Raw genomic sequence first — 21,260 nt, forward strand, 5'->3', positions numbered from 1 at the left:
GTCCTTCAGGTAGGGAGAAATTGTCTAGTTGCTATTAATATATATGTTCCTACCTGATTTGACCGATGTTGTAGGTGGAGAGCCTCAGTGTAGTTGCCAGGTCAGCACTGGCACAGCAAAGTGAACATGTTAGTTGAGTCACTTTTCTTCCTTAGTGAGAGCAAGGCCAGTTAGTCAGCAAGAAGCTGCATCTCTTTGCTCCCTCCCCTGTATTGTAGTTTATCACCTTTTGAGTCTAGGTAGTCTATGTATGTGGAAGGGGAATTAGTGTCTGAAAAGATAATGAAATCTGTTGGAACCAGTTACTTGTGATGGCTTGAAATGTGTTGGTACCACTTACTTGTGGAAGCTGGCAGAGCTTTTGAATTTGCAGTTTCTTTCATGAGATAGAAAGCCACTCAAAATATGATTTAACTTCTAGCCTTGCACCTTCTACCAACAGCTGTATATTTATTTTATTAAAGCAACTTTTCTTTCATCCTTATCCTCCAGCTGTAGATGGTTTTTAATCAGTTTGGAAATACAGTGGTTTAACAGTAAGAGTCAGAGGCCTTTGCCCCAAAGCTGCTGTGGTTGCCCCTTGACTTGTTTCAGGCTAAGAATGCTGTAGTGAAAATTGAAGTTAACTGCAAAAAACCTAAAACAACACACTCCTTACAGCTGCAAGTTTGTGTGTATTATAACTAGGCCACAGATCTCTCTGGAATAGACTTACTAAAAGCCTAAAAAATAGGACTTTGTGATGCAGCACTTCAGCCCCATGCCAGGGAGTGTTGTTCCTTTGTAAGTCCTAGCTTCTGTCTGCTGCATGTATCTCCAGCCCCTTCATCTGAGGCTAAATAAAACTGAGCTACTCAGTTTCAAACTGCAGCCAAGAACCCTAAACTCATCTAGAGAGGATCACTTAAACTAGTTTTTCCCCCCAGCATGCTGAAATGCATAATCCACTGGGGAAAAAATAATACAGGATGAGGAGGGAAGTAATTTGAAGGGTAAGCCAGATGGGACAGTATATACTCAAGACATTCAGAGTGTGCTCTGCTTACTCAGTGTGAGAATCCAATCTGCTCAGCAGCAGGAGCAGAAAATGAACCTTTTGTTAGTTCAGGCCCAGGGCAGAAGTTAAGATGTAAACAACTGGGACCTTTGGGAGGCTTTAGCTACTCAAGCCTGGCTGAGACTCTCTTGCTTTCCTCATCTCTCTTCATCTCCTCTCCCATGTACCAATAGGTGGAAGTGGTTTAGCTAGTTTTATAGTAGCTGTAAACTGGTACCACAGCCTAAGTGCTGAACTACCCATAAAAAGTAGCTGCTGAAACAGAACCACTAATCACAGAAAAAATATTACAGCTGCTGCAGGTTCAGAAAGTCACTGTTTTCATAGAAATCAAGGGAAGGGACTCCCAAGATTTGTTTTGAGATTGGAAAGCTGTGCACTTGCTTTCTTCATAGGCATCTTTGAACACAATTATTAGCTGCTGCCAGAGAGGACAGTTGTCCTGAGAGGATGGTCAGAAGAGTAGAAATGCTTAGTCAATGAACTTAGGATCAGAAAAAGCAAGTGAATGCCCAAACCATTACAGCAACCCAAGCAATTAGCAGGAACTACTAATTTCGGAACAGTTGGTCACATGGGGGAGTCTGAAATATTTTAACTCCTTGTGTAAGTATTTAATACCATCCTCATGGGCTTAATGAGACATGAAACCGGAGGCTTAGTTCACCATGAAAGCAGTTTTAGAAAGAGGAAGCTCAGTAGGACAAAAAATTTTGTTCAGGATGCTCAAACTTCTGATTGCATCTTGGCAGGTTATTTTAAGCAAGAGCCACTTCACTGCAAGTAATTAATGCAATGGCCTTAGTTAGCACAGCAGGTAATGTCAGGATTTGTGTCCTGCTGCACTAAGCATAATCCAAGGATCCTGTTACTGGGGGTTAGCTTGAGGAGAAACTAGTAGTTATTCTCTGAAGAGATCCCAGGTACAGATTTTCCAGACCAAAAGCATCATTGTAATGTATTTCTAGAACCAGACAGTCAAAATGTTTGCTTTATTTTTTTATTTAATATAACATAAACCATCAAATATCACACTTACCACTAACCATCTAATAATCTTACCTGATTTTCCTTCAAAGACATCTCTCTAGCCTATCACCTTTCCAATGCACTTTCTAGCCAATTTTCTTTCTAGCCAACTTGACGCAAATCCACCTGATAACCTACCCTGGGTTACAAAAGTACAGCTGAACACTACATAGAGGCTGACAATTACTACAGCATTTAACCAGTCAGAGACAATTTGTTCACTCAGTGCAGAGAACTGCAACACCACGTTCGTAGAAGCTGCGAGGATCTTCCTTGGTGGCTATTTCAAAGTCAACGGTGAAAATCAGATCAGCACGAGTGAAGTTCAGATAAACTGGCAAAGTAACCTGGGGAAAAACATGGACACACAAGAGGTATGTAAGAGCTGAAGAGTGTTAAGATGTTTTTAGAACACTATATGGTACTTATGAGCTGGAAATTTAGGCTCAGATGATAAACTCAATACTCAAAATATGAGCAGAAAAAGCCAAGTCCTGATAAATTCACCTTTATAAGTGTAAATTTAAGTTCTGACCGCACAGCATTAGTATTTTTGGATGCTTCTCCTCCTTATCTATTTACAAAGGAAAGACCTCGTTATCTTTAGGTCTGTTTGCTGTTAGCCTAGAACTTACAATGCCAACTGAACCCAAGAATAACAAGAAAAGAACAATTTGATTTATGGTGCCTGGTACAAGTATCCATAAAGCTCCAGGGAAAAAACCTGCTAAGTGTACCTAAATATGAGAGCTCTTTTAAAATTTATTTTTATCATACTTACAACATTTGCTTTTTTATCAGCATTTGTCTGCTTGATCCAGCGAAGCTGTGTGATGGGGAGCATGGTCGAAATAGCATTCGACAGGGACAGCTTGTTGTTACTGCATGTAGCTCCCTGAAGCTTCAGGCCTGAAAATTGAAGTAGAGTTTAGAGTTGTAAAAGCTTTCATACATCCCAAGATTGCCTCCTTGTGTATCACTTAAGGGCTAAGTCCACTAAATGAGAAGTATTTTGTAGTGTAAAAGGAAGAGGCTGTAGCAGATATACCAATCTTTGAACAACTTCAGAAAGTGTGTATTAACTTTTACAATGGCAGGCAGTGGTGTTGACTCAGGGCTCAGTGTTGGGGTCAGTCCTGTTTAACATCTTTATTGATGATCTGGACATGGGGATTGAGTGCACCCTCAAGCAATGTGCAGAGGACACTAAGGTGGGTGGGAGTGTGGATCTGCCTGAGGGTAGGAAAGCTCTACAGAGAGACCTGCACTTACTGGATCAGTGGCTGAGGACAACTGCAGGAGGGTCACTAAGGCTCAGTGCTGGTCCTGCCCTTGGGACACAACAGCCCATGCAGCTCCAGGCTGGGGGAGCAGTGGGGACAGAGGTGTTGGGCACAAAGGGACTTGGCAGTGCTGGTGGCACAGCTCAGTGGGAGCCAACAGTGTGCAGAGGTGGCCAAGGAGGCCAAGGGCATCCTGTCCTGGCTCAAGCATCCCCTTCTTTCTGCTAAGCTCACCTGTGACTCCAAAGCTGCAGGCATCCAGGACTGCATTCTGGGTAGTCGTAACGTTGACCTCAAGACAGAGTTCTTCAAGGGACCAACTGTTTGCCTGGGCAACATATTGTCTTGTAGCTGTTATATATGCCTCTGGTACAAACAGGCCACCAAGGCATACATGGATGTTCTGTTTGAGGGGGAAAGCAAGTTAGGAAAGAAAAAGTATTACAGCTGCAGTATTAATTAATGGCTATAAAACCTGACATTAAAATGTTCCTGCTGCTACTGGAACACTGTGTAACTGCTAAAAGGGCATTTTGCTGCAAGGCTTTGTTTTCTGTCATTCTACCATACTAAGGCTTTGTCTGTTCTTAGCCTGCTAAGCCTCATCATGGTGAGACCAAGAGAGACTCAACAAGTATTCACAGTCACATTTCAGAGATCATCAACTAGAGTTCACAGACTCAGGAACCACCTAGAAGTTCTGATGTGAAGACTTCATGAAGTAGTTACCCAGCTCCACCACCAACCCCTAGAAGAAGTCAGCACAAGGTACCTTCAGTTCTTTTGCTCCACCAGATGCAGCTGCCTGGGAGATGTTCTGCAGCTGTTTAATGCGCTCGCTGAAGTCAGACACCCACTGGATAACAGTCATACCAGCTGGCACCGTGTAGTGAGACCAGCTACGAGGCAAAATACCTGGGAAAAATGGCAGTAGAATGAAGTCTGATTTGTATACAGTTTGGAATTACACACTACATTGACACTACATGTTTTATAACCAATAATAACCAGTAAGACTTGAGCTGGGATATCAGCCTTGGTCTTAAAAGGCTCCTCAGTAAGTGAAAAATTGCCTCCAGGTGTACTCTGTATTTAAAACACCATCCAGTTACACCCTTCAACAGCAGCTGCAGCTACACACAGCCAGACACTGCAGGACCTGATCTTCAAGTCTGCAGGAAGGTTTGAGCTCTTTATAAAGAAAGAGAAGATAAATAACCTGTGTTTGTTTCAGGGAATGCTTTTTGTTCAAAGCAGACAGCGCAAATCTCAATGTATTACTGCAAGCAGGGTGTCTGTGAAATTCCACATTTTTGTACAATCTTGAAAGAGAAATTCAGACACCCTGAGTATTTTATACGAGCAATATTACTCACTTTGTGGCATGAATAACTTTGTTCTATCACAATTTAGACAATGGGAGAATTTAGTTAAGATTTCAGCTTAGAAATTGATCTGCTAATATAAACCATGCCAAAAAAAAGGCCTAATATTACATACCTCAGCCTGAAATCTCAAACCAGACCAATGGGAATTTTAAGCATGACACAGAAGTATTTCTTATGTCAAATGGTAAAGCCTATCCAAATTTTTCTGCCCTTTTTCTTGTAAGCTGCTGACCACAACAGCCTCATAGAGAAGGCAAGAGGCAAAGAGAGCCTTGGGAGAAGCTAATTTGAATCTCCATTACCTTTCACCAGTTCATTTATCAGTGTTCTCAAGTAGTTGGTTTGTTTCTTTTTCCCTTCACACACTTGAACCACATCTGCAAGGTCCTGACGCACATCCTGGAGCAGCTTCGCTCCCATCTTCACCTCTCTCTCAAAGAATCGGAACAGAGGATCCTAATGGTCAAAACATTCAGAGTTAAGTTGCAGTTCTTGTTGGAAAACTGCTGCAAAAAGAACCTCAACCCCAAAATCCTGGATGGACTGACCAGGGACACTGTGACTGGAAAAACTATCTTACAATCAACAATCTCCTCTGCCTTGGAGAAGCAAGAAAGTAGAAGTCTCAGGTAGGTGAACAGTTAATGCAGACTGTCTGCTGCAGCTCCTTCCAATCAACCAGGGATCCCCTTTCAGCAGCAACAGAAGATTCTAACCTGCTATTCCCAGAGTAAGTCGTTGGAACCAGTCAATCATGGGCACATTCACCTGGGGAGCTTGTCCCTGAGTTAGAGTTTAGGGTACTCCTACAGATCTCAAAAGTTTCCTCCAGATGTGGCAATTTCTGTTCCCAGTCAGCAGAAACTGCTGCCTCATCTGCCCCCACTGACCATCACTTCCTTTTAGCAGTAGTTATTGTGATTGGCTGTAAGGCAATATCACGTGTAGCAGTCAGCGTGCTCCAAGTACAACAGGAAACACTTGTTCCTTGCTACCTGATCACAGAGAAGCTTCAGAAGTTGTACCTTTGCTAGGCAGTTTGCCATTGTATTGCTTCAAAGAGCATCAATCAGCTTTTAGGAGCATTTCAAGTAAGCCAGTGGGGCATTACATGGCTACAGCAGTTAGAATCAGCAGCAACACACCTTCCACTGACCCTTACACAGTTTCACTGGTACTTCCAAACCACACTGCACCCAAACCTGTGCTTCTCCTATGCCTGTGTTAAACAGCATGTAGTCCTTACCTTGATGTTCTCCACAGTTCTCTTCAGATGGTTCAGAGTTTGTGGGATGAGGTGCAGCCAGTTTGAGGCTGTGGTATGCAGAGTTCTCATCCAGGCTGGGCGACCATCCGAGGTGGAATCAGTTCTTGTCTTCTTCTCAGTTTCTGCATAAGCTAGATCATCCTCATCCTCTAGCATCTGCATTTTCAGCATTTTGCTGATCATATCTATGCCTAAAACAGGAGACAGAGTGTTAGTCAGAGGAGCAGTGGCATCAGGATGAAAATACCCTACTACATGCAAGAAACAGGACTTCTCCTTCTCCCTAGTCTTGATGTAAGATTCAGAACTGCCTAGCTGTAGGTGACTCCAGAGCTGGCAATAAAGCTCTCCAGAATTAAGATGAGAGCTTGCCATCTGCAAGGCTAAATGTAAATGGGTTTTTATTGATTCACAAACTTCTGGTCATTGTTTTTGGACTACTCAAGTGTTTTATCTTGTTTTACTTTTACCTTGTTAAACTGTGTCAAGGGAAGAGGGGAAAGCTATTGACTCTTCAGGAAAATTCGTATTTCTCTTCTGGTTTTTTAGTTAAAATGTTGGCCTTGGTAATTTATGCAAGATATTGTTAAAGTTTTGGTTTTACCTTGTGTAGTGAGAAGAACTTTCTCTGCATTATTTGGCAGGCCCAGCCATGATGGTGTCTGTGTGTCTGGCAGCATCTCAACCCACTGGACGAACTCTTCACGCCTGCAAGAGTTTAAATATTCATTAGAAGGTTTCCTCTATTAGAATGCCAAGGTAAGTCTTTGCCTGAGCCAGATGTTTACACAGCACAGAAATACAGGTTAGCTGTTTGGGGTTTAGTTTTTTATAACGCAGAAGAAAAGTTGTACACTGAGATCAGGAAAAAATGATACCTGATCCCATCTGGCATCTGAATGTCTTTGTGTCCATCAACTTTGCAAGCCAGTTTGAATTCACTGTCAAAGCTTAAAGTAGTGAACAGACGTTCCAAGAAAGTATTCAACAAACGCTGATCGAATTCGTTGTCGATTCGACCTCCATAGATGGACTGTGCCATCAGTGTCTTCAGTGCAGACCAGGGGATTTTATCTGGAGAAATGTTCTGGCGACCCTGTAAGGAAAAAGCAGTGTAAGGGGCAGGAAACAATCCTTCTCACATCTCTGACTGATGAATCAAGCTCAAGAACTCTGTTAAACTGCCATCACATTATTTGTGCCTACTCATGTAAGCGTTTCCAGAACAGACTGTTCCACTGAAGATCTAAAGTAACCTGTTACCTGTACCTAAGCACACAACACTACTTGCCTTTGCTGTATCATCCAGCCATGTATCCACCGTGTCACAGGCAGATCTCAGGTCAGATTCTCCAAACTCATACTTCTTGGACCAACCCAAGGGAGCGTAGCGCAAGCGTTCTTGGATAATGGCATGGAACCAGGCAAGGAGGAAATACAGACGAGCACGTTCATTTGGAGACTAAGGAGAGGAGAGAAGAAACCCAGACAACTGTTACTGAAGTGAACTAATAAAACCCAAAGTTTGCTACAAGGCTAGAAAGGATCAGATTTAATCACAGAATCATCAAGGTTGGAGAACACCTCGTAGCGCAAGCGTTCTTGGATAATGGCATGGAACCAGGCAAGGAGGAAATACAGACGAGCACGTTCATTTGGAGACTAAGGAGAGGAGAGAAGAAACCCAGACAACTGTTACTGAAGTGAACTAATAAAACCCAAAGTTTGCTACAAGGCTAGAAAGGATCAGATTTAATCACAGAATCATCAAGGTTGGAGAACACCTCACCTCTGTAGCCAGATTGCTACCAAAATTGAAATCATCCTACCACAGAAGCAGCAACTACTACTTTACTTCGGTGAGGAGAGAAAAGCATTCTAGGTACATGTGGGAGAATTTCTGATTGCTAACAGACATGTGAGCAATCCAGCCTTGCTAGCAGGGCCTGAGCAAGCTGCCAGCCAAGCTGTTCAACGACATTGCTGCAGCTGGAATGTGAGAAAGGAGGTTGCAAGATAAGCAGCTCCTGGCTGTGGGATGCAGGAGCTGAAGATGGTTAGAGGTGGAGAACAATGATTGGGGCATTTTATGATTGATATGTTAATAACCAATTAGGCTGTGTGTAAGGTGGGCTGGTAATAGCAGTTAACCAATGATAAGTGGATACTTATAATAGGTGTGTATAAAAGAATCACTTTTGTAAATAATAAAAGTCAGTCACGAGATAATAATGGCATTGCCTCTTTGTACGTGAACTCCCGCAGGTACATCTTAGAACCTGAGGTTTTATCATCTAAGGTAAGATTTTAATGAACACATTCTTCCATTTTCTTTCATTGGGCTGTTCAGCCTGGAGAAGAGAAGGTTGTGTGGAGACCTCAGAGCACCTTCCAGGAGCTGAAGGGGCTCCAGGGAAGCTGCAGAGGGATCTGTGTTAGGAGCTACAGGGACAGGACAAGGGGTAATGGGTTCAAACTGAAGGAGGGGAAGTCTAGGCTGGATGTGAGAGAAAAGTTTTTCCCTGTGAGGGTGGTGAGACACTGTCCCAGGTTGCCCAGGGAGGCTGTGGCTGCCCCAGCCCCGGCAGTGTTTACAACCCGGGTGAGCCTTGAGCAACCTGCTCTGGTGGGAGGTGTCCCTGCCCAGGGCAGGGGTTGGGGCTGGATGATCTCTAAGGTCCTTCCAAACCCCTACAATTCTATGATCAACACCAACTGCAGCCTTACCTTGCACATCCTAGAGACTGGAATGCTGCTGAAGGTCCTCAGCATGTTTGCCTTTACACCAGGAGGAGGTTCAAACACGAAGATTCGGCCGGCACGTAACAAATTCACTGGCACCTAGAAAAGGTCAGTAAACTCAAATCCAGCTGCTTTGGCCTTCACTGAGTTAAATCCCTCTAACAACAGCTTGCATTAGCTTCAAAACCTCGTTGTGAGCACACAAAGTCCTCCCTTTTTTTTTTGGAGGGTAGAGGAAGCAGCAAAAGGAATGGTATAAATTTGTCAGCTACAATTCAGTTATCAGCAAGCAAGGCTAGTAACTCCCCTGACAGGCATGTATTTTCCTTTCTCCTTACTGCAGAAAGGCAGTCCTGAGGGAATCTTCCCTTGGTAGCACTCTTGGCTCTGCAAGCCCATTACTCTGCCAGAGAATGAAACCGTAAATCAATGTTACCTTTGGATTAATCTCCATGGTGAGGAAGAGCCTGAAGCAAGCATGGGGTTGTAGGGAATGCAGCTTCTTTTCTAGCTGCATGAGCCAGCCAGGAGCCAGGTGAACGTTCTTCAGCATTACCCATCTGTGGTTTTGAAACAGAACAGGTACTTTTTAGTGCACAGCTTATGGATCCTGGCTGTAATCACCACAGAGTGTAACACAACATGGGTACCAATGCTACAGATTTTCCTCCCTCTTTTAAACCTACATACATGTTTCTATATACACTCAAGTTATTCTGTACTGCAAATGGGTTAACTTTCTTATTTTGCAGCCACAACTTACTTCCCTTTGAAAATATTCAAACAGAAGTTGTGAACAGCTCTGCTTGTTCCTACCAATTTAATTCACAAGACAGTCTCTTTTTTACTCACAGTTTTATCTCTTTAGCCAATACATTTACTTCCCCCCATTTACCTTTCTAAGTATTCTAGCTAAAAATGAGATCGAGCTTACCTTCCAGATTTCACTGCTGTGTTTATTGCTTTATCTGCTTGGTTAAACCCTTCAGCAGAACCTAAAAGACAGAAGGATTGCTAAAGGCCCTTACTGCTAATGATTTCATTTATGCTTAGACAATAGGGACCTCATTAATATTTTCAAGTCCAAGAATGGGAAGTGCTAAGAAGTTAGATCAGACTCTGCTCAGTGAGGGAAACCAATAAAGCAAGAGGGAACAGCAAAAACTGATGCCCAGGAAGTTCCACCTGAATATGAGGAAGAACTTCTTTCCTGTGCAGTCACTGTGCACTGAACACACTGCCCAGAGAGGTCGTGGATTCTCTCTCACTGGAGGTGTTCAAGAACCACCTGGACACAACCTTGAGCCATGTGCTCTGGGCTGGCCCTTCCTGAGTAGTGGGGTTGGATGAGATGACCCACTGTGGTCCCTTCCAACCTGACTGGTTCTGTGATTCAGTGAAAGTATGTTCTTACCAATAGCAATAGATGTGATCTGTGTATTCTGCTCAGCTGCAAGGTCTTCAACATGACCACTGGCATCGTAACCAGGCACTGAACACATCAGCACAGGGGTATTTGGTTTCACCTGTGGCCCAAGAGGTTTCAAAGGATATGAATCAGTCACCAGATAAATATGAGAATGCAGTAAGCTCAGTGTTTCTTCCCTCTGTCCAACTGTTTTTAGTTGCTCTCAGTTTCACACTAACAAACAGGAGAACAATCCACTCCTCACACCGTGGGGAGAAGGGTAAGTGGAAGAAATGCTCCACTTACAGCACTCATGCAAGGTGGCACTAAGCACTGCCCTCTCAAAAACCAAGCACATTACCTCTGTATCTACGATGTGTGTCAGATCCAAAGGTTGCTCCATAATGGACATGAAAGACTCTCCAAGATTGGTTGAAACAAAGGTATGTGCCATGGCCAACAGGCGATCTGGACGGAAGGCCTGGATCAGCAGCAGGCGATGAATGGCCTGGCCAATGGGAGCTGGAAGGAGGAGACAGGATTAGATGGACAGATAAGCAAACCATCCCCTCTTCACATCTTCTCACTCATACAACATCTGCTCTTCTGCTGGACTTTGAAGCATTACACATGTGGTTAGCACAGATAGGACAGACAACCTCAAGTTGCTTCAATAATGGTCAAGCAGCTTCATGGTAGCCTGTAAATACAAGCTTAGAATCCTTAACTTGGAAAGCTGCCTACAGGAATGAGCCTGGAATGATCACAGATGGCAAACACTTCCTAAAGTTACCTTTCAGGCAGGGAGGAACTCAAGGGCAACACTTATCCTCAAGTTCTAACACCTAACACATTAGCAATAACGACTAAGATAGCAAGAGTTAAAACTTCATGCTTAGATACAACTTCAGGAGGACACATTCCAATAGACCAGCCCTGTCCTCAGAAAATCTGTGTCTTAGAGCTTTTTAGAGTACTGAGCTGCCTCCAGCTTTGCAATGACTAAAGATAATCCAAATGATTAAGTAATCTAATGAGATTACATAATGTTTCATCCTCATGGAAAGACAAGATCCACAGGTTAGGAACCAAGTGTACTGCTCAGAAAAACAAACACAAACCAACAAACCCCAAAACAACCCAAAACCAAACCCACCAGACTCAAGGTTCTTACACAATCCCAACTTTATGATTTTCCTAGCCATCAAGGTCAAAAATTAAGCAATTTAGAATTGCTTCTAAAACCACAGTAACTGTGCTTAGATCAGTACAGTAGGACTGCTGTGACCAACAGTGCAACTTCACTTACTTGCAGGTTTTTCTTCAGTCCAAAGGTATGGCACAGTCTGCTCTGGAGAACTGCTATCCAGCCAGATACAGAATTGCTGTGTTGAAAGAAAATGCAAAAAAACCCTGAAGAGGAGTTTCAAGGCATCAGAAACCTGCTGCAAAGTGCAGCTCCTTTTCATGGTACAACAGAGATGTTCAACCTCAGCCTTAAAACCTAGAATTGAATGTACTTCAAAAGTGTTAAGCTACACCCATTTGCAGTAGGAAACAAAAATGCCAGGGTAGGGTTCAACTTGGTATAGTCCAAACTATTGGCCTTGGATTTGCAAACAGATCTTTAATCATTTTAGTAAGTAGCTAAATAGTTAAACACTGAAATGCACAAGTTCCCAAGATTTTTCCCATTTAATGGTCATACCTTATCATCTAACTTTGGAATAAAAATTTATATTGAGTACCAGATGAAGCATTTGAGCGTCCATCTACAGATAAGTCTTGATAAATAAGACAGGACTAACACTTTTAAACAGAAACACTATTAAGAGTGTGATTGACTATTAAGTCAATCATAAAACGTAGTCCCAAATATTGTCCAACACTCAACACAGTTTGATCTTTTCCAAGATTCTTAGTATGAATGGTTTGAGTGTTTCACATATAAATGGTTTGAGTTTTCCCTGGAGCAAGACTGCAGTTTGACCAGCACATTTAGTAAGTTCTCAACTCATTTTAATTGATTTCTCTAAGTTCTGTTGGTTTTTTGTAAAGAAAAATCAACGTGTAAACCTCAAATTGCACTTTGTCCATTATGTTTTCTGTAGATGTGCCAAATCATTCCAGTGATACACCCTAATGCTGCACTGCCTCCAGCACTCCTGATTCTACAGATCCTTATCAAGTCCCAGCCCAAGCTGAGAGTTATTTTACCCCAGGCAGAAGAGTTTGAGAAAAATTACATATATTAAAGAGAATTCAACTTCTACTATAAAAACTAGGCAGGGCAAACCAAACAGATTTAAGGTATGGACATAATTCAGAATGTATGAGTTTCAGAGTCAGGGCAAAGATGTATTCTTAGAACACTTCAGCCATGAGAAGGAGCAAGTGTTCAGCAGCTGAGCACTACCCAGATTTACTCCACATAGGCATGTCCAAGAGCCCATAATGAAGCAATGTATGGCTAGGGCTGGTCCCTCTACTGCACAAGTGTCACACAATAGTGGTGCAGCAAAAGAAATGCAGAATCACAGTTGCTGCTACCACAGGAACCAAAGCTGCTCAACTGCAGAGCTGGATGAATGGTGAAGCTGCTTCACTCCATGAAGTGATGAACAGTGCTGGTACTTTTAAGTTTCAGAGATGGATTACAAAGGAAGTAAGAACATTCATTTCCACAACTACTAGTTAATCTGTAAGGCTACCCTTCCCATACTAGGAGAGCTGACTTGTAAGCATGAAGCTCTTCAAGCAGACACCTAAAATGCTTAACAAGATAGCTGAGTGCAGAAACACACCCTAGGCAACACCTACCTCATCAGCTTGAACTTTTGAAACAAGGTCCTTAAATGCAGGAAGGCAGCTCAACCTCATCATTGCTTCTGTTTGCTCTACAGTCAAACCATTGATTTTGGGGAGAGATGAAGTGTTTAGTACAATCTCCTTCCCTCTCAAGAAGTGCTGGAATTCTGCATCATATGTAGGCTCCCTAATGTGAAGGGAAAAGAAAACTTTAGCTAGGTGCTTTCAAGACAGCCCTCCCTTTTTCAACTCCAGTGAAGTGAGAAGACAAATGCTTACCCAATAGTGCCTTTGAGTTTGATCCTGGCCAGCAACATGGCAAATGTTATATGATCTTGATGCAGCATTCCACGTGCCACTCTGTTGAAAGCCACCTACCAACAAAACAGGGAAGTTAGTGGCACAGAGGTATTGAACACTGACCCTTCAAGAACCATTAAAGAATGACATTTATTAGTTAAAAAACTGAACCTGAAAGAGATCCTTGGTGATGATGGAGAGACGATGAGTATGGTCTGTAATTCCCTTCAGGTTTGGGTTCTCATACAAGACATTGTGATAGATGTCCAAGAAGAACTGGAGGGAGTATTGGTACAGGAAATGTATCTGAAAGACAAAAGAGTTTAGTTTTTCCTCTCTAGAATCTTGATGTTTGATAATCACTAGAGTATGCCTACCAAACTGCAATATGGCAGCCAGGGCTGGGATCAGGCAGTGCCTACTTAGCTTCAAACAGCAAAGACATGAAGTTTCTGGCAGGAAGAACAACTCATCCTACCTGTTTCAGTGACTCCATAGTAAAGTAGATGCTGCTGCACGCTGTAGAAAGAGGCAAGTACTGCTGAGAAACAGTCTCCACTTCTTGCATGACAATGTCAGTCTCTTCTACTTTCCTGGTGACCTCTGCTGCTTCCTTCTTCAGGTTCTCAAGAGTAGTAATGATGGTGTCATCATCCAGGATCCGTCCCTTCACTTCATTAAGGGCCTGGAGTAGGGATTTTTCCAACTGACGCAAGCGCAGCTGAAATTCACCTGAATTGGAAGAAAAATAGGTCACATTGTACAGATATCTTAGTTTTTAAGCACTGTGTGAATTGTGGGTATTTTGCCATTGGATGTTTTGAGAAACCAGAGCAGGAAGATATTTCACTATGTACATACTCAGCTGCAGTAAACCCACTGCATTCTTTGGGAACAAAAGTTACTTGTGGCAAACATACCCTGAAGCTTGAGGAGGTCAGAGCGTTTTTCATCCACATCTGGTCTCTCAGCCTTCAGGACTTCATTCAGACACTGGCTCTGCAAGCTGCTGCGAGTCACTGTGAAGTTCACAAAGGTCACACGAGAGCAGAGGTCTGGTGGGAACTCAACCTGTCACGGGAAACATGAGAAACTTTCTCAGCTCTCTGACACCCCATTTCTACATTTCAACAGGACAGCTTTGCTTCTACTTACTGTTGGATCTCTGGTGGAGAGGAAGATAACGAAGGATGGTGACAGATCAATGTCTTGGTCTCCCAGAGTAATCAGAACTCTGCCTCCAGTTCTCCGCACTTCACGATTCAGGACAGGATTCAGAACGGGATCATAGCTCTCCACGTCCTAAAAGCAGAGATGTGTTCAGGGAGTCTGATGCTTGCAAAAACTCCCAACCCAACTGGGGCTTAAAGCTCTGGTAAACAATCAACTGGCAGCTGGTTTGGCACACAGATCACATTCAGAAGGTATTTCCACTTTAGATGTGGAGTTGAGCAACACAAGCACAGAGTTTAGGCTATTCCAGTCTCAGAAGTGAAGTATCATTCATTGTTGTAATTCTGTTAGCCCTAATGTATTATAAGCCCAACTCTAAGCAGCACAAACAACAGTTACTGATCTGATCTGTGAACTACTCCTGCTTTCCCACTTCCATAGTAAGATGCAAAAACCATACCCATCCCAAGCGAAAGTCAACTATTCCTACAGTTGCCTATTTCTTTGACTTACTGAAACTTTTCCCTGACACTCAGGGTAGATTTAATTCTACCTAACCAGCCACATATTTACTATTATCTACAACTAGAGATAACACACCAAAACAGGTTGCAAGTCATTTTATACAGTGGAAGTAAAGAAAGATCATTTCAAAATTAAAGCACTTGATCTTGAAATGATGGAAAAGAAACCCTTTCTTTTGATTTTCTAGGTCACTAATAATATTCTTCTCAGGACTAACACCTCACAGATCATGAGTTTATTTGTTAAATGATGGTTTGAAAATAAAAGTTGCTTGCAGGTTACTAACAGAACAACTGCAAACTTTTCTAGTACACAGGACAGAATTCAAGAATTTAAACAGCTTCTGCATGATCATGCAACTAACCTGCACTAGCAGTGGGTTACCAAATCTCAAGGCACTTTCCAAGTTCTTCCTGAAAGCATCGTCCAAGAAACTAGTCCGAGTTATCTTACGGTCTTTATACTCATTCATGATGAACTCTGTAGCTTGCCCAGAGGGATCAATGATCAGTGGATACCTGAAGGTAGTAACAAAACACTTATTATTTGGGTTTTGACTGCAGACAATGTTTAAGCAGATTTAGGAATTTAAGTTGCAGCCTCAACTCTAAAAGGTCTCAGCTCTAAAGAGTCGAGCTTTTAGAGTCTCAACTCTCAACTTTCATGTTGAAGTTGGCCAGGTTCAGTGACTGACTTCAGAGTATTAAAGGTACTGGGCAACAAAACAGTTTCAGCTCAAGCCATTTTAACAGCTAAGCACAACAAAAAAGGCAAGCTGAGTGAGAGTTGTCACGCTTCCACACAGTTGACAACCTTTTACAAACATAAAGAGGTTCAACAAGAGTGACAGGGAATGAGTATGTGCAAACCCTCCCTGCTGTGAGAATGCTGCTTTAGAATTTTACATCTGAGAAGGAAATACCTGTTAAATCTCTTGAGCATGATGGCATTCTCAGTGCACAGGTCATCTGCTGGCAGAGAACTCGCCTGCCAGCGCAGCCTCTCGTCTGCATTGGAAAGGTACTCAGTCCTGGCAATGTCTGTACGGAACTGCAGGGAGTAAAGACAGTTAATGTTTAACTAGAGATTCCTCTAGTGAAGATGTTCTAGAACCGTAGAACCATCGAGGCTGGAAGAGACCTCTAAGGTCATCCAGTCCAACCATTAACCTGTCACTACTGGAACCCTTAAACCCTAAACCAGACCCTCCAGCACCAGATCCAGATGCCCCTTCAACACCTCCAGGGATGGTGACTCCACCACCTCCCTGGGCAATATCCCAGTGCCTCAACACCCTCACAGGGAAAACATTTCTCCTCACATCCAATCTGACTCTGCCCTGGCTCAGCTCAAGGCCATTCCCTCTATCCTCTCCCTGCAGCCCTGGCAGGACACACATCCCCCACCTCTCTCCAGCCCTGCCAGGGAGTTGGAGAGAGCCATGAGGTCACCCCTGAGCCTCTTCTCCAGGCTGAACAAACCCAACTCCCTCAGCCCTTGCCCATGTGCTCTAGCCCTTTGCTGCCCCCGTTGCCCTTGGCTGGACTCACTCCAGTGCCCCATGTCCTTTTTGCAGTGAAGGGCCCAAAGCTGGCCACAAAAAATATTAGGTAAAATTAAAATTTTTAGCAAATGCAGCTCTACAAGGTGTTCTTCTTCTCCAGGAGCTCCATTCTTTACCTAGCAATGTTAAAGCTTCCCTAACTGCTGCAGTAAATTCATTTATGGCTAACTTCTCATGACTGTGTCCTTACCTGGATATTTGCTTGCTGCAGATGGTGAGACCATGTAGTGAAGAGATTCTGACGCATCTGCTGATCAAAGTAGCCAGCATAGGCAATAAAAGCTCCTGAAAGCAAACAGTCTCCTGCAATTGTGGACATCTGGTTCTTGAAAGTTTCACTTGTCTTCTCCCACCTTTCACGCTCAGCAGAAAGACTCTTCAGCAGAGCTGTGCTGCGGTTTACCTACAGATGAGTGGTGAATCAGACTCTTTCGTGATGAACTATTGTCATGCTACAAGTCTCTTGGAACACCTAAGTATCCACTCAAGTTAAATTTAAAAGCCCAGATTGAGATTAAATTTGTGTTTCTTCACTTCAGTATTAATATACTGATTTCAACTGTTACCTCCATGAACTTAAAAGTGGTAAGTACTAGAACAGTAGTGACATCAAATGACTAGATCGAGTACATCCACCTCCTGAAGTCCAGTTAAGACAGTACAATCACAACATCCATGCCTGTTTTCCAAAGGCTTTCTATATATTTTAACTGTTTGTTAACCAAGCAGCAACGTGAGCTGATATTTCTAGCTCCAACCAGGTTTCAGTAGCTTAATGAGCCTCATGACATCCAGTGATCAAACATCTCAAATGCACTGCACAGGGGAAGCAACCAAATCCACTTGCAAGTTTGAAGAACAATTCAATTTCAGACTGTCAGAGACTAAGAACAGAAAATCACTAATAGATAAAAGTCTTACTTTTGCTTCTACAGCAGCCAAGTCTGCCTTAATAGCTTGGGCCTCTGAAATCAGTACTGCATATTCCTCTTTGTACCGAGCAATACTGGCCTCGAGATCACGAATCATCTGCTCTACTTCATTTGCCTTCTGTTGGTTGTCTTTGGCATCATCCTCCAGCTTCTGCAGTTCATTGCGTAGAGGTTCCACTCTTTTCAACATATCAGCATAGTTCAGCTGCAAACAGGGAACAAACACTTTATACTTTCTAAAATGATACGTGTTAACAAGAACCACAGCATTCAGGGACATATTGCCAACTGCATCTTTTCAAGTTTATGCACTTCTGACCTGTGTGACAACTAATGACTAGTTAAATTTAGCATTGGTTATCAATCCTCAGGACTCTAGTTTAAACCCAGCACAGACACATAAGCAAATGCTCTTTGCAAGGCCCTTGTACTGCTCTGTAGATTTACTGATGTTATCCAGAAGGTTGAGAACACTTCAAAAGATCTAATCTGCCTTTCTTAGTACAGAATTCAGTATAGCGAAGCCACAGAACACTTAGGACAGGACTTACTGTTTTAACTTACTGATTCAAGCTAAATACAGTCTCTCCACATTCCTAACAGGCAGAGTTTTAATAAGCCAAGCATTTTGCTGTATTGAACATCAACAGGCAAGTAAAACCACTCCTGGATATCTCAGTCTGGGGGCACTGTCCACAAAGCCCATTCCTTCAGGAAACTTGTCAAGTATTTAAAAGTCTGCCTACAAGACCTTGGCAGAGCTGCCTGTGAGTGTGCCCCACTTTGAGGCAAAACAAATGCAGTCTGTATTAAGAGGATTTCATTACATTTTCCAGCGAAGAATTGTATTATCCTGGAGAATGGCATTACCTACAGAAAGCATCCACTCCTGTTTACTGTAAACCTGAAGTTTCTCAGTGCAAAAGCTGTACCATAACTGGCCTTAAGTTCTCTGGCACAGCACTACAATGCCCATAAACATACTTCTGAACCACCTACCCATTTCTTTGAACCAAAACAGCTTTCAGTATTTAGCTGAATAAAGGCAAACTCAGAGCCTTTAGACACTGTCATACACCTTCAGGCTCACACTTTTCACACTGCCTTTGCTTCCTCAAACTTTACCTGTGCAATTGCCCATTTCACCATAGGTCCACAGGCAAGTGATGCTCTGTTTACAATCTCATAGTTGTAACTGGGATTTGACAGGTAGTTTTTCTTCATCTTCTCCCGGATGGCATCACTGCAAGGGAAAGGTTTTTACACATGAGGACACTGTATGACCACACACAGATGTTCAGTGTCCCTTTATCTGGTCTGCCTTCCATAGCTTACATCAACATTTCCTGGCAGTTTTGCTGACTGGTAGCTGGGATGTTTTAATTAGTTCAACATGCTGTTTCAGAAATTACACCTTATGAGTGATAAAAAACATTCAGCAGTATTTTAAGATTAGTCACACACAAATTGCTTAACTCTACTCAGAAAAAATTTGGGGTAGGAAGGGAATTCAGGTGCCTCTACTCTTGACCTTTCACTCAGGTTCAGAGCCAGCAAGGAGGCTGACCTAGCTGGATACAGCCCTCAGCAATCTGGCCTCTTTTTGCTCCAAAACTACTTTCAGCTAACAAGATGGCGTTGGACATCAACATGCTGCTTTGCAACCAGGCCTTGAAGCTACTCAACAGCAGCTCTCTTGTCAAAGTTTGCATGATGCACCTTAGCTTCAGTGTCTGTTTCCTGTACCACCTGCACATTCACTACAGGCAGGAATAAAAATTAGTCTCCTAAAAAGTCAAGAACTACCAAAGCAATTACACAGAGGAAAGTCCAGTGACTCCATTCCCCGTAAATAGTTTATTCTCACAACTAATTTACACTTGTACTTTACCTGATTTCCTCAGCAGAGAAGTTAACAATGGTTGGGATGAAGTTCTCTCTCATGATGATGGAACGTATTTGTTTCCAGTCAGTGGTACTTTCACCTAAGAGGAGGCAGATGGACTCCAGTGCCAGCTTAACTGCTGCAGGGGGATTAGCCATGGATCGAACCTCTACCAGGTGCTGCTTCTTTATGGACTTCACAGCTAACCAGTGCCAGAAAGACGAAGAATGTTCATTGGGAAGAAAAGAAACAGTTAGCAAATTCCAGTAAAGTACTCTGGATTTGTAAAAATCCTCCCAGGATTCTCAGAAGTGGTTAACAGTCAAACTACTCTATCACAACACACACTGCTGTGAATGTCAACTAGTCAAACGGCCACAGGCAACTTACTCTGCTGCCTAAAAGTGATTCACTCAAACTATTGATTTGTCCACTCAGTTTAATGAATGGACAGCTTGAGTGGATGCTGTGTGTGCAGCAGCAAGGCAGCAGTGGTCTCTCTAGCTAGTCTGCCAGAAAAGAAGCCATAGGCCATAAAGGGATTGTCAAGTATCAGACCAGGATTATACACAGCACAAAAATGACAGCTCAAAGACTGAATTTTCAAAGAAAGGATTTCTTCAATGCTGTTCAGCTTCATGCTAAGAGCCTACAGTTTTGTTAGACAGGAGCACAACAAAACACATTCCTACAGACCAGTTTTAGATCACGCAATCGTAGCATGTTAAGGGGTTGGAATGCCCTTAAGAGATCATCTAGTCCCAACCCCCTGCCATGGGCAGGGACACTTCCCACCAGAGCAGGTTGCTCAAGGCTTCATCCAACCTGGTTGTGAACACTGCCAGGGTTGGGGCAGCCACAGCCTCCCTGGGCAACCTATGCCAGTGTCTCAGCACTCTCATAAGGAAAAGCTTTTTTCTGATAGCTAACCCAATCCAAGCCCACAGTGTGATCTCTTGAGGTGTTAACATACCATTCTGAGCTTCAATGACAGCAGGTTCCACCTTGTCAAGATCCTCTTTCACACTCATCTGCTTGTCTGCAATGACCTCCTGCTGCTTGTGCAGCTGTTCCTGAATCTCCTGGCTCATAACCTAGAAGGAAATTTCACAGACAAAATACTACCTTTTAGAAGTTGATCTTCTTCCAGTACCTTGCTCTGCAGGCTCTGTTTCATAAATAAAATATTTACTAGATAAAATATGCACAGAGATTTAACAAAAAGTTTTACCTTTTTCTTCTCAGCTTCCTGTTGATCTTTCACCATCTTCTTCAATTTGTCATTGGCTGCTGCATTCTTCACTTCTAGTTCCTGACTCTTTATTCTTAGGTCACGCCGCAATTCTTCCACCTGAGATCAATTGCAAGATGGAAGTGAATTCATACATTCATCTCATTGAGATCCACTTAGTCACTCCAGCCTTATGGAGGGCAAAAGCTTTAGAGATATGCACCTGATCAACTGTTTCCTTGATTTTTCTCAGACCAACATTCAAATGCATTTGCTGTTCCTCCAGTTCACTCCTCTTCTCATTGAACAAGTTGGCATAATGGTTGATGAAGTCCAGATAGTGGCGTGGTGTGATTGCCATGGTTCTGCCTCCTCGTTTTGCCAGCCGAGCGTTAGCCTTGAGGGAACAGAAACTTGGTTTTATATCTGTTTGGATGCCAAAGGTCATACTTTTTAGGAAACTGGTGCATGATGCTGTGGCCTAGAGATAAGTGAAGCAGTGTAACAGTAACATACCTGATGAAGAGTCTGATGAACAAACACACAGCTATTAACAATTGCCTCCCTGTGCGACGGTGGCTGTGGCAGCTTATCATACACAACTGGCATGTAATCAGGCACCACATAGTTTGGTTTCTCAAGATCCATTTTGCTGGTGAACTCTTTCC

The 21,260-nt window shown here is 42.9% G+C and overlaps 1 protein-coding gene across 1 annotated transcript in view; it reads right to left on the reverse strand.

Annotated features, from left to right (window-relative positions):
- Positions 1–2,043: 2,043 nt before the first annotated feature.
- The window catches only part of DYNC1H1 (dynein, cytoplasmic 1, heavy chain 1), a gene marked incomplete at its 5' end in the record, with an annotated part of 44,984 nt that continues 25,767 nt past the window's right edge, over positions 2,044–21,260 (reverse strand). Inside the window, 31 exon segments of the mRNA XM_009077584.1 lie at positions 2,044–2,433; positions 2,868–2,995; positions 3,604–3,772; positions 4,142–4,284; positions 5,060–5,213; positions 6,004–6,215; positions 6,629–6,732; positions 6,903–7,120; positions 7,316–7,486; positions 8,752–8,865; positions 9,203–9,326; positions 9,701–9,761; positions 10,181–10,292; positions 10,536–10,696; positions 11,484–11,559; positions 12,995–13,169; positions 13,262–13,356; positions 13,454–13,588; positions 13,761–14,014; positions 14,203–14,353; positions 14,438–14,584; positions 15,345–15,498; positions 15,903–16,030; positions 16,735–16,947; positions 17,466–17,681; positions 18,602–18,719; positions 19,368–19,563; positions 20,335–20,455; positions 20,593–20,712; positions 20,816–20,989; positions 21,109–21,260. The exon segment at positions 21,109–21,260 is cut by the window's right edge and continues 56 nt beyond it. Coding sequence (XP_009075832.1) covers positions 2,305–2,433; positions 2,868–2,995; positions 3,604–3,772; positions 4,142–4,284; positions 5,060–5,213; positions 6,004–6,215; positions 6,629–6,732; positions 6,903–7,120; positions 7,316–7,486; positions 8,752–8,865; positions 9,203–9,326; positions 9,701–9,761; positions 10,181–10,292; positions 10,536–10,696; positions 11,484–11,559; positions 12,995–13,169; positions 13,262–13,356; positions 13,454–13,588; positions 13,761–14,014; positions 14,203–14,353; positions 14,438–14,584; positions 15,345–15,498; positions 15,903–16,030; positions 16,735–16,947; positions 17,466–17,681; positions 18,602–18,719; positions 19,368–19,563; positions 20,335–20,455; positions 20,593–20,712; positions 20,816–20,989; positions 21,109–21,260 — 4,625 coding nt within the window.

This window comes from Acanthisitta chloris, unplaced genomic scaffold, assembly GCF_000695815.1.
Source record: "Acanthisitta chloris isolate BGI_N310 unplaced genomic scaffold, ASM69581v1 scaffold19096, whole genome shotgun sequence".
Lineage (NCBI taxonomy): Eukaryota > Metazoa > Chordata > Aves > Passeriformes > Acanthisittidae > Acanthisitta > Acanthisitta chloris.